This window comes from Cnephaeus nilssonii, assembly GCF_951640355.1.
Source record: "Cnephaeus nilssonii genome assembly, chromosome: 7".
In the NCBI taxonomy this organism is placed as follows: Eukaryota; Metazoa; Chordata; class Mammalia; order Chiroptera; family Vespertilionidae; genus Cnephaeus; species Cnephaeus nilssonii.
This window is the reverse complement of record NC_137078.1, coordinates 50,108,954-50,122,579: the sequence shown is the minus strand read 5'-3', so window position 1 is coordinate 50,122,579 and position 13,626 is coordinate 50,108,954. Positions and strand designations below refer to the sequence as shown.

The 13,626-nt window shown below is 42.5% G+C and overlaps 1 protein-coding gene across 1 annotated transcript in view; it reads right to left on the bottom strand.

Moving 5' to 3' along the window:
* The window catches only part of ERICH3 (glutamate rich 3), a gene marked incomplete at both ends in the record, with an annotated part of 105,212 nt that overhangs the window by 73,888 nt on the left and 17,698 nt on the right, over positions 1-13,626 (bottom strand). Inside the window, 2 exon segments of the mRNA XM_079777824.1 lie at positions 1,318-1,443; positions 4,997-5,090. Of these exon segments, the coding sequence (XP_079633950.1) occupies positions 1,318-1,443; positions 4,997-5,090 (220 nt within the window).

The following is a 13,626-nucleotide window of genomic DNA, read 5'->3' as shown; positions in this document are numbered from 1 at the left end:
GGCCTGCAAGGGAGGGCAGTTGGAGGCAATCAACCCTGCAGGGGATGGCAGTTAGGGGTGATCAGGCTGGCAGAGGAGGGAAGTTGGGGGCAAACAGGCTGGCAGGGGAGCAGTTAGACATCAATCAGGCTGGCATGGGAGTGGTTAGGGGGTGATCAGGCTGGCAGGCAGAAGCGGTTAGGGGCAATCAGGAAGGCAGGCAGGCAAGCAGTTGGGAGCCAGCAGTCCTGGATTGTGAGAGGGATGTCGTCTGCCCATTTAGGCCCGATCCCATCGGGATCGGGCCTAAATGGGCAGTCGGACATCCCTCGAGGGGTCCCAGATTGGAGAGGGTGTAGGCTGGGCTGAGGGACAACCCCAATCCGTGCACAACTTTCGTGCACCGGGCCTCTAGTACTTTCATAAGCAAGTGGATTTAGGGACCATAAACAGTGATTCTACGTAATTCATGCACATGATATAAGCACAAAATTAATTCCTAAATTAACATATCACATACATCTTAACTAAACACAACACTTGCTCAATATAATGGTAACATAATTTTCAGTGGCACTAAACTTAGTAGTGGTTTACTGATGATTCTACAGTTGTTCATGAATGTTTACTGCACCCACAGGTCAATGGTTTTATGAGCCAAGTTTTCTGATTTATTGCTGTATGTTCAAGCCAAGAAGTGACATGCTTTTTCACAGAGATTAAAATGGTATTGATGCTTGAAACTACAAATTTCATGGTGCAAGGATAAAATAATTTATCAAGTTAGCTAGATATCCTACTAAAAATGCCATGTCAGATTAAAAAGAAATGTTGTTGATTGTAAGTCCATGCTGACCAATGTGGCCTAAAGTAGGAGGGACAGCAGATGTTTCAATGCCTATTCCTTGAAATTTAGCATACGGCTGAGCTTCGGAGCCTTAAAAGAATAACAAATCTGAAATAATTCATGGCAGTGGAATTACTGATATTTAAACAGATGTCACTTTTTTTTTTAGCAAGTGGAAATTGAGGTACAGATGGTGAGGGTGGTTTTGTTTTAGAGTAGCCATTATGGATTAGAAATCTACATTTGTTAAATTAAATATCACAAAGTATATAATGGTGTCCATATTTTTCTCAAACTGAAATGGAGAAAAGCTTACTTTAGTCTGTTGGCTCCTTGCTACCTAGAGAGATATAGAGCATTTCTCAGGTCACCTTATTCCATTCATTTTTAATGAAATACAAGAAGAATGTCTCTGCCTCGGGAATACAGAAGTATTATTAATTATCATATTAGAAAATATCAGTTATAAAGAAAAGAGTAAATACTTGTACCTCCATATCAAGGACCTTATGGAAAATAGCCTGGGCTAAGCACTCCCGGATGTATTTTTGGTGATCCCTCTTCATGATATTTAGTTTGTATTCTTTTTCAGAAAGTATTCTTCCATTTCTTGTGATCTGTCATGAATAAATAAGACACACATAGAACTACAAAGCAGAAAATGTACTGTTAGTCACCAAACAGGGAGAGATAGAGAGGCAGAGTTTCCTAAGCCTAAAGGAGTACACTACTGTGGTTGATAAACTTTCACTTTTAATCAATATTTCATAAGGCAAAAGAAGAGAAAGGCAGTCCTACATACCCATCACCATGAGAACACACACAGATGGTGCACTTGTTGTTTAAAGCAAGGTTTTCATTAGAGTAGCAATTTTCGTTTGATGGAACCCAGGTGTTCTCTTCATTTCTCTTTTTGCACACATTGGGGAGGAAGTGGCAGGGTGCTACCCTGATACAGTGAATAGGAGCAGCGGTCACAGGACTGATGACCTCATAGGAAATTTACTTTGAAAGGCAAAACAGGTAAGCTACAGAGGCTCTCATCACTTTCTTTTTTAAATAATTGGCTTCATTACTTTGTCTTCACTCTGCTTTTTCGTCTTCCACTCTCCAGCCCAGAATGTAATAGAATTTGTTGTGATTCACATTTTTTTTTAGATTATGCAGTGCTGCAGCTATAAAGTTATTCCAGATTGGTGTCTATTGACACCATTGCAAGTCCCAGGAATGGTAGTTTCTGTTTTTTTATTTACAGTTGACCCTTGAGCAACATGGGGTTTAGGGGGTACCCACCCTCACACAGTCAAAAATCTGCATGTAACTTTTGAATCCTCAAAAACGTAATTGTCCTTCAGTATCTATGGGGAATTGGTTCCAGAAACCCTGATAACACCAAAATCTGCAGATGCTCTAGTTCCCTATGTAAAATGGGGTATTTGAATGCATATAGTCAGCCTTCCGTATCCATAGATCAAAAACAATATAGGTATTTATTGAAAAAATCCACATGTAAGTGGACCCATGCAGTTCAAACCTGTGTTATGTGTTATTCAAGGGTCAACTATACTTGTTTTTCTTTCCTTTTAATCCTTCCTACGGCAACATTTTTTTATTTTATTTTTCTGTATGTTCTCTAAACAAAGGGTGTTATTTTTTCTGGATTGTTCATCTTCTTCCTTTCCACTTGATTAAGTCTGCTCCTCTTTTCAGGTCTAATGTGCACCCACATGTTTCTCAATTTTGATAACTGTAGTTTTTTTAGCACTGTTGTTGTAACATATTGGAGTGTTGTGATTAAGTTGTGCTACAGTGATTTGACTACTGATAATCTTTTTTTATGAATGCATTTTCCAATGAATGAAAGGGGTGTGGCTATAGAAAGTACACTTGGGATTAACTTTTTGCACTCAGATGTCGAGTGTGACTCGACACGGTTAGCATTAGAATAAAGGAATCGAGAAAAAAGCAAGTGAGTGCAAAGGGTTAAAATTCAGTCACAGTCTTTGAAATGTGCTGTCCATGGGATATCATGTCATGTGCTCCCATTGGAAAAATAGGTTGAGAATGTGCTGCACTGCCTCTTCCCCTGCAGTTAACATGTGTCCTTGTTATCTTTCTCCTGGGAGTCCTCTGATCTCCAACTAGACTGGAAGTTCCTACAGGGCAAATGCTCTTCAACTTGAACCTGTCTCGGATTACAAAGAAGACAATTGAAAAACAGATTAGAAATTTTGATGGGGATTACATTTAATCTGTATATTGCTTTGGGTAACGTGGCCATTTTAATTTGGTATAGCCACAGTGGAAAAGAGTATGGAAGTTCCTCAAAAATTAAGAACGGTGTTACCGTATCAGCAACCCCTCTTCTGGATATCTGCCTAAAACATTTAAAAACATGTATTCACAAAGATACATGCATCCCTATGTTCATTGCAGCATTATTCACCATGGCTAAAACATAGAAACAACCAAAGTGTCCTTCAACAGGTAATTGGTATAGAGAAGATGTGGTACATATATACGATGGAATACTACTCAGTCATAAGAAAATATGAAATATTGCCATTTGTGACAACCTGGATGGATCTTGAAAATGTTATGCTAAGTGAAATAAGTCAGATGAAAAAGTCAAGAACCATATGATTTCACTCATATGTGGGATGTAAAACTGAAAGCAACAAATGAACAAACAAGAAAAGCAAACAAAAACTCATAGGCACAGACAACAGTATGGTAGTTACCAGAAGGAAAGTGGGGTGAGGGGAGATAGAAGAAGGTAAATAAATGGTGATAGAAGGAGACTTGACTTTGGGTGGTGAACATACAATTCACATGATGTATTATAGAATTGTACACTTGAAACCTACATAACTTTATTAACCAATGTCACCCCCAATAAATTTAATTTTAAAAAACTAAATTGATTGGCCTCACCCCATTAACTTCTGACTCAATCGGTCTAGGGTGGGGCTCTACAATTTGCATTTTCTAACAATTTCCCAGGTGATTGCTGATTCAGGGACTATATTTGAAAGACTACTCTAGAGAAAGAGCTGTACCTTCCTTACTTGAGCTGCCATGCACATAACCAATGTTCAATTAAGTGCTCGTTAATGATGTCGATAAGTAAATACCAAGTCCTTCCTATTTACACAGAAAGCTCACATATTGTTATCCAAAGAAGTAATGTTAATAGTAACCACAATAATTACAACCATTTATTACACATCTCTAATTGCCACAACAATCCTGAGGACTGGGTATCATCATCTTTATTTATAATTGAGAAAGCTGGAGCTGACAAAGTTAAGTGATTTGCTAAAGTCTATGTCTTGTAAATGACAGCTAACTTCCAGCCAGATCTGTCTGATAACAAAGCCCCAGGAGGCACAAAGCAAGCTCTCTGGGACCTCCCAGCCAGAGTGCCAAGCACATAAACAATTAGAACCGCAATGCATATCCTTTCAATAGCATAGCAACAATAGTTAAGGAAAACCACTGTGTTTTAAGAAGGTAAACTACAAAACTCTTTAGTCATCCTTTCTATACCCACACCCATTTCTTTCTATGGAAAGCTATAGCACTTTTTAATGGCTTTACATTACATTTAGAGGAATGGGATTTTTTGTTTTTTGTTTTTTTTTTGTGTGTGTTTTTTTGGAAATGATTGTTTTGGAGCTAGCAAAATACATTAATGTATCAATAAACCACCTTAGAAAATGAAACTGTTTTTAAAAATTCAAAGAGAAATTTGAACTGTTTGTGTCTTCCACAGCAGATTCTGTGATGACTGAAAACAATGCACTTTTTTTCCAAAGACAGTCAAGTCCTCTCTACCCTTAATCCTTAATAGTTCTTGGCCCATAGACTGTATTCAATAAATGTGTTGAATAAATGAATGAATAGACAAAGAAGTGAAATATGCTGTTGAAAACTCAGGGGTTTTCCTCAGTAATTTATAAGTTGCCTTAGTAGTCATTGTGACCTCCTTTCCTATCTTTTGAAAAACAACCTCAACAAGTTAAATCAGAGCTTTGCAAAGGAAGCAATTTTTCTGAAATGGGGGTCAGGGGAGATGTCCCTAATTAGTTCAAAGACAAACCAGAAAAGGGAGAGAATTATTGGACTTAATGAAACAAAAGGGCAGGTAGAGCGTAAACCAAATCTTACCAGCCCTGATCTTAAGAGATGCCGCCTTATCCTTGTATTGTTAAAATATCCAGTCAGGTGTTTGTCGGTAAGACTATTATATGCTGCAAGTAATCTGAAACAGAAAAAATGAAACCATTAAGGTTTTACGAAATGCTGCTTGATAACCAAGGCAATTCTTGACTTTCTCATTCCCAAACTGTGCATAATCTTACTCAGCCAGCCAGCCATCCACGTGTGCATTTAATAAACAGGTACTATTGAGCACCTACTGTTTTCTAGGTTTTATGACAAGAACTGGGAGACAGTCCTGATGTTTATCCCGAAGACAAGTATGAAAATCAGACATGAACAATTAGATTGGTGTAAATAATCCAACAATGGAAATATGTTAAAAAGTCACGGGGACACAGAGCACCAAGTCCAGTTGTCAGGGATGTCCTCAAGGAGGAAGCCTAATGGAGAAGACGGGGTCCTTCAGAGGATGCTTCATTCTCCTGTTACACCCTAAACCCGTGGTCGACAAACTGCGGCTCGCGAGCCACATGCGGCTCTTTGGCCCCTTGAGTGTGGCTCTTCCACAAAATACCACGGCCTGGGTGAGTCTATTTTGAAGAAGTGGTGTTAGAAAAAGTTTAAGTTTAAAAAATTTGGCTCTCAAAAGAAATTCCAATCGTTGTACTGTTGATATTTGGCTCTGTTGACTAATGAGTTTGCCGACCACTGCCCTAAACCCTAACTCACAATTACCTGCACCTCCTCAACATGTCCTCTCGTGTCTTCTGGACCCAGTGCACAGTCCTGCCACTGCAAAGGGCTTTCCCTCACCTGTCGGCTAGTGGCCACCACCTGTGATGCACAAGCATCTCTTCTCCCAGGAACGTTTCCTGACACACACAGGGTGTGCTACCCTACCTTCCTCTCCACACCCCTCGGCCCCTGAATTGCATTACCCATCACACAATAAGTTATAGTTTATTTCTTAGTCTCTTCTGCCAGATTTCAAGGCCAGGATGGTATGTTATTCTTGGTATTCCTGTTGGTGTTATTTACTGTGTACTTAATAATGATGTGTTCAATAAATGAAGGCACAATTTTTGTGTGGGACTTATTCTTACTGCTATAAATTTCTAAGTTTAAGCTCAGCAGTTTAAACTTAATTACTTCATATATATCCAGACAATTTCATTAATTCCAGAACCCGCCAAAAATTATTGATCACTTTTGATTTTTAGGGTCTTCCATCTTAAGAGTTAAAAGAGGACAAACTGGTTCCTTGATTCCATGCTCTACCTCAGTAGATGGTCAATTTAAGATTGTAAGGAAAAGTTTGAAGCTATTTTTTCTAAGTTTTAACCTATATTTTATTAAATATTACTACCTGACAAAAGCGCATGCGCATATATATATATACACATGTATGTATACATGTATGCAGATATGTGCATCCATATATATATATACATATATATATACATATATACATATATAAACATGAGTATATGTATATATAGAGACCAAGACAGATAGAGATAGGCAGAAAAAGAGAGAACACAAGCCTAAATACAGCCCTAACCTAAAGCTGTCTTTAAAAAATACATATCCTATTACCTGTAACAGAGATTTACAATTTGTACATTTTACAAGCAGCTGATCCTTAACTTATTCCTATACTGGAACAGGGACTCATATAGAGAGTCAAGGAGATGTCATTAGCAACCCTTTTATTTAGCTGTTTGCCCTGCCTTAATTACATGGAGATGGCGTTGTGACCTTTTCCTATCTCTTTTCTCTTTAGCGCTCATCTCGGGAAAGTCCCGTGCTGTCAAATGGTAAGGAAATTTTAATTTTGTGCACAAAAGAGACCGAAAGGCAGTTACAAAGCCCAGAAGCCCAGGTGCCACGTGAGGGTTGCAGACATAGGAACAAGTGTGGAAACCATTATTTCGCTGGGTTTATGTAAAAAGACAACCCAAGGGCTTCAGTAAAGCATATACAAAACGAGCGCCGGTAATGCTTTGAAACGATCTTTTAAATGAACTGTCTTGGTCTCCTATAGTTCATCAAAGGTTTCCTGTCTCCAAAAGGTCAGCATCGAAGCCCTTACCCTTTCTGAGTCTCAGAATATCTCTTCAGCAACTCATTTCAGAAAGGTGAGCAGGTGTCTCTCAGTCCTAACAATCACGATTCCACAGGTCACAGAATCTTCAGATAAATCATTAGGCTGGTATCACGTACAGCCTTTTGTCTGTTTTCTCAGCTCCAGGTGTGTGTGTGTGTTTTCTTTTAATAAATGGTTCTGGAATAGCTGTGAGTGCTAAAACCCTGATTAGATGAAGTAGGGTCAAAAAGATGGGATAACATGGACCTCAATTTCCCTACTGACTGAGAAAATATGCCCTTCTTTTAATCCTCCCTTTGTAACTTTTTAAAATATTTAGGTGCTAATAAAAGTGCTTAGCCAGCTTTGGCACCCAACTCATTTCAATTCTGCTCTCGCAGGCTCTTACTAAATGAATATGTATGCATAGTGCCCCTCCACTCTTACAGGTCAAATGGATCCAGTTCAATTGAAACCTTTGCACACACCTGTTTTCATACCTTTCCCTATTTAGGAATGATTAAGGGTTCAGGTTGGGATGCCATTTGCAAAGCAATTCTTTCCATGACTATCATCACACGACTTGAGGATTAACTAACTGGATCTATCCAGGCATCATTTCTTTATCACACAATGCCTGAATTATTTTTTAAATATATTTCTATTGATTTCAGAGAGAAAGGGAGAGAGAGAGAGATAGAAACATCAATGATGAGAGAGAATCATCAATTGGCTGACTCCTGCACATCTCCTACTGGGGATCGAGCCTGCAACCCAGGCTTATGCCCTGACTGGGAATCAAACCATGACCTCCTGGTTCATACGTCGATGCTCAACCACTGAGCCATGCTGGCAGGGCAATGCCTGAATTATTTTTAACTGAAACTTTAAATGAACGAATTGTTTGATAAGAAGAGTAAGTTATATACAGATTTAGTTAAACGGTTGTTACAGACTGTTTGTCCCCGGTTCCCCACCCCCAAATTTATATGTTGAAATTCTAACCATAGTGTGGTGGTATTAGGAGGTGGGGCCTTTGGGAGATGATTAGGTCTTGAGATCAGAGCCTCGTGACTGGGATTATTGCTCTTTTCAAAGAGACCCTATAGAGCCCCCTGTTCCTTCCACCATGAGAAATGGCCATGGGAGTGTGTGTGTGTGTGTGGGGGGGGGGGGGGGCGGGGAATGGGGTGATATGGACACATGTAATACCTTAATCAATAAAAAAAATTAAAAAAAGAAAAGAAAAGGGCTATCTATGAACCAGGTGGTGGGTCCTCACCAGACACCGAGTCTTATGGCACCTTAACCTTAAATTTGCCAGCTGCTAGAACTGTGAGAAACAGGTTGTTTAGGTCACCCAGTCTATGACATTGTGTTATAGCAGCCGGGACAGACTAGGACAGTAGTCCACACAAACATTCCCACCGTGTCCATGTAAACGTCATGCTTGCCCTGCCCATCAAACCTCCTTCACAGGCGATGGTAGTGCTTCACAGTACCTGGTCTGCCTGACCCTTCCCAGTTGCCCGGCTTCGTGTGGCTGCGTCCGGGCTTGAAGCCTCCCTAGCTTTGATTCAGGGACAAGAGCTTCACGGACCCAGTCACAGACTTGGAGCTGCTTCTGCCTTTGTCCTCTCCATTCACTGCCACCGTTTGTGACATTCCTCCCGCCCCCCACTCTTTTCTTTCTTGCCCTCAGTGGTCCCCTGAAGTCACCTTGCCCTGGGCTTGGTGATTGTGCTGCTTCTTGGGCTCTCCACTTCCTCTGTAAGTCACTTTCGAATCTGTTGTCAAAGCTGGACTTCTTGGTCACCCTGCCTCAGTCCTGCGATCCTCTCTTGCTCCTCTCCGTAGGATCAAGGACTGTGCTGGTTACTCAAAGGCCATGCTATTCACACCAAGTCCCATAGCGACTGGCCAGACCAGTCTAACTGGTCAATGGGATGGACAAGATTAGTTACTCACCCCCTCCCTCCCCCCCCACCTCTTACTCCCCTCCCTCCCTCCCTCCCCCCCCCCCCCCCCCCCCCCAGTTTGCTGGGTGGAGAATGACCCACTTTCTGGCTCAATGCCTGGAGAAAAGTCCTCCTGGAAACAAATGCACACCCACACCCTGTGGCGCCTGAGGGTTAGAGTTGTGGCTGCTGAGTCACTGGGGGTGCTGCCTTCCCAGCTGCAGCCTCTCAATGCTCAGTCCTGAAAACCCTGCCCCCCACCATGTTGAATGTCTAAATGGGGCTCTGAAGTAATGAAGTCGCGATTCCTATCAGACCCTCCATCTGCCCGCACAGAGAGAGCATCTATCCCATAAAAGTCCCAGCGACTAGGGGAGGCACTGCAATATGACTCATCGAACGTTTCTTGAGTACCATTTTCACGGCTTGGGACGAGGCACTGGGACTGCGAGATCTTCACTAAAAACCCCAGTCCACTAGGGAGGTGTGCATGTGCAGACAGAGAGAGTGTGTGCGCACTTGATTTCTTCCTGTGTTATAGGCCAATTCATTCATAGATGGTTACTGAGTGTCTGAGTGTCCCAATATCAGTCCCCATCCCACTCTGCACATCACAAACCACTTTCCCACACAAACTCTTACTTGTTTTCTTCCTAGGTCCCTGGAATGTGAATAATACCTATTACATATCTTCTATCTTTCTAAAATGGAAAAGCTCCAAAATAAGATTATTGCCTAATGTTAAATCTGTCCTAGGAAAACCTAAGGTAAGGTGTTGTGGACACACTGATAGAGGAATTCCACAGCCTGCTCTCCCAGCACTGCCTGGCCCCACACTCTCTACCCTTGTGGAGGGCAAGGCCTGCAGTGTTCAGACTCCAGCTCCAGTTTGTTAACGTAAAAAACCATTGAAATCTGTAAAGAATTTTTGTGAGTTTATTTGAGCCAAACTATCAACATATGCTGGGAAGCAGAACCTCAATGAATTGAAATAATAATGCTCCAGAGAATGGCAGGTTACACCTGCATTTATACACTGCAATCAAAGGAAAGGGACTTAGGTGTGTTACATGAAATCCATTGGTGATAGACCAGAGAGGCCGGAGAAAGCAAAGCAGGGAAACCCCTGGGATTGGATAAAAAGTAAAATGGTAGACACATACTTAGGTGAATGCAGGTACAATTAACATAACAATGAAGGAATCTGTGGTCTCTGTCCAGGAGCCCAGGCACAGTAGGTTGTGCCCTAAGGGGTCCAGAAAATGAAAGAGAAGTTACAAGTTACCCAGACATTTCAAAGGTATGTTATTATAGATGCAATAAAACAGATAGGCTCAGTTAAGGTAAAGGTTGTCAGTGAAAATACCAGCCTAGGATGTAACTGCCCACCATAACTGCTTTTTGTTAAAGTTTGATTTCAGACCATCCTTTGTGGTTACTTTAGGTGTCTGAGTTTGCAAGACCGCCATGCAGGCCTTCCCTGAGCTTGTCAGGTTAGCATGTGGCCCCTTTAGTACACAAGTTCAATCCTGTCTCCACCATTTGCTGCATCTGCAATGGGAGCCAGTGAGTTACCCTGCCTCCACCTCAATGCTTCTACTTGCCACATAACATCCTGCAAGTGGTTATTTATGCATTCTCTATGAAGAGGAAGCTTTCTCTCCACTCCCTTTGCTCCCTGAGCCATCACTAGAATCACCTTCAAAAGTCCCTTTGCAAACCATATATTTGATGAGGAGTTAATATACAAAATATACTAGAAATTCATAATGATGGAAAAATATGAATCATGAAATAGTCATGGAGAAATGTTATTCTACCTAGTAAAGAGAAAAATTTTAAATGAAGTTTCTTATAGACAAAGATTAACAAATATATAACTTCCATTTATAAGTAGCTATAATATTAACATAAAATCAATGTACTGATATTTTTAAATCTTCTTACTCTTAAATATGTTATACTAGTGGCCTGGGACCCACAGGGATCGGGCCTAAACCGGCAGTCAGACATCCCTCTCACAATCCGGGATGGCTGGCTCTTAACCACTCACCTGCCTGCCTGCCTGATTGGCCCTAACCACTCTGCCTGCTGGCCTGCTCGCCTCCACCTGCTCCCCCTGCCGGCCTGCTCACCCCAAACTGCCCCCTCACCAGCCTGATCACCCCAACGCCCACCCCCCAACGGCCTGATCACCCACAACTGCCGTCCTATCCTGGCCTGATCACCCACAACTGCCCTCCCCTCTTGTCCCCTAACCACCTCTACCTTGGCCCTGCCACCATGGCTTTGTCCAGAAGAATGTCCAAAAGGTCTCCTGGAAGGTGTCCCGGTATAATTAGCATATTACCCTTTTATTAGTATAGATAGAGGCCTGGTGCACAGGTGGGGGCCAGCTGGTTTGCCCTGAAGGGTGTCCCAGATCAGGGTGGGGGTTCCCTTGGGGGGCGGGGCGGCCTGGGCAAGGGGCCTGTGGTGGTTTGCAGGCCATCCATGCCCCCATTGGGGTGGGGGTCCCCAATGGGGATGGTGTCAGCCTGGGCGAGGGGCTGGGGCAGTTTGCAGGCCAGCCATGCCCCCATGGGGTGAGGATCCCCGCTGGGGAGGCGTGGCCACCCTGGGTGAGGGACTGATGGATGTTTGCCAGCTGGCCACGTCCCCCAGTGGGGACCCTCACTCCATGGGGGCATGGCCAGCCTGAGTAAGGAGCTGAGGGCCGTTTGCAGGCCCCTCCCTTGGCGGCCGGCCCAGACGACCCAAGCCTTCCACGCTCATGCCGGCTCCATGGCCGTGACCCACAGGCCGCTCCTTCAGCGGCCGACCAGGCAACTCAAGCCTCCTTCAGTGGCCCCCCCAACGACCCAAGCCTCCCGTGCACCCTGGCCTGCTCTGTGGCCGCTGCCCACAGGCCCCTCCTTTGGCGGCCGGCCCAGGCAGGCGGGAAGCTTGGCTACTTCCATCACCAGGGGAGACCCAAACCTCCCGCCCACTCTGGCTGGCTCCGTGGCTGCCGCCATCTTTGTCCTGCTAATTTGCATACTCACTCCTGATTGGTTGGTGGGTGTCATGCAGTGATGGTCAATTTACATATTTCTCTTTTATTAGTGTAGATGTGTGTATTTCTACACTCTGTTTTACACTGCAGGTTCCCTTAACAATCTTGTTCAGGGAGAATATAAAAATCATTTTGGACATAACCAATTTTATTTAGCTCAAATTGTGACTTAGGCCATTTAAATTAATGAAGTTTGTGTAGTTTCTATTGCTGCTGTACAAAAGGATCATGTCCTAGCAGCTGAAAACACAACGTTATTGCCCCATAGTTCTGGAGGACAAAAAGTCCAAATGGGTCTCACTGGGCTGAAACCCAGGTGTCGGCCGAGCTGCATTCCCTCTGGAGGCTCTAAGGAAGAATTGTTTCTCTTTCCTTTCCCACATTCCAGAGGCTACGTGATCCCTTGGTTGCTGGCCCCCTTCCATTGCTAATGCCATCAATGGCAGGTTGTCTTTCTCACGGTGCCATCTCCCTGTGTCTGGCTCTTCTGTTTCCCTTTTCCTCATTGAGGGGCCACTGTGATTACTTCCCTTGTGTCCATCCAGACTGACCCAGGACAATCTTATTTTAAGGTCAGCTGATTAGCAACGTTAATTTCCATCTGCAATCCTAATCCCCCTGCTATGTAAAGTAACCTAGTCACCTGTTCTGAGGATTACAACATGGGCATATTTCAGGGGCCATTATTCTGTCTACCATGGATTTTTCTTATATGCCAGATGCGAGGGAGCAGAAACCCTGGGCACTGAATGCAATGGTTAGTTGGCTATAACACACATTGTCTAGTGATCAATCATGCCGGTGACCCACACTTTCCAAAAAGACACTTCCCGGACAGAGAAAGACAGTGTTAAAACCACACCAAGATGTACAAAGCAAGTTAGAGCCTACCCACCCTGCTGATCTAATCTCGATGTGCCAAATGTGAGCTCTAAAACAAATGAACAAGAGGTAGCCTAGGAGCATTTTATTTTTCCTCACAAGGATAAGAGTACAGAGGTAACTTACTTTATCCAATATGCAAAAAGACACATTAGTCCTTAGTATGTAGTTATATTCATGTGAAATGTCATTTATTCAGCACTTAACATATTTCATTAAATTTACATATTATATGAAACACTAAGCAAGAAGACATTTTGCCAATTATACTGTGGCATGCCATGAATGGTAAGCTGCAAATTATTTTAATAATGTTAAAATGTGAAAACAATCATCTTAGTACTGATGAAATAGGTTAGCATGCATGCTTGCTACTGCATGTATATAGATATGTCTGGGGGAGAAAAAGGGCATATACAAGAATATGGCAGAGTCCCTACTATTAAGAACCTGAAAATAAGATTAGAGAGAAAGATTTTATGCATAAAACAATTAGAAAGCATACAAAAAGTATATTTAAAAAGCACTAACAGTGGTGCTTTGGAACTGGCTCATACTGGCTCCTATAAGATAATTGTTAAAATTTTCAGGAATTTTGCAAGCCATTGTTAGATTAAAATTGGCCATCATGGGAGTATTTACACCTTAGAAATTG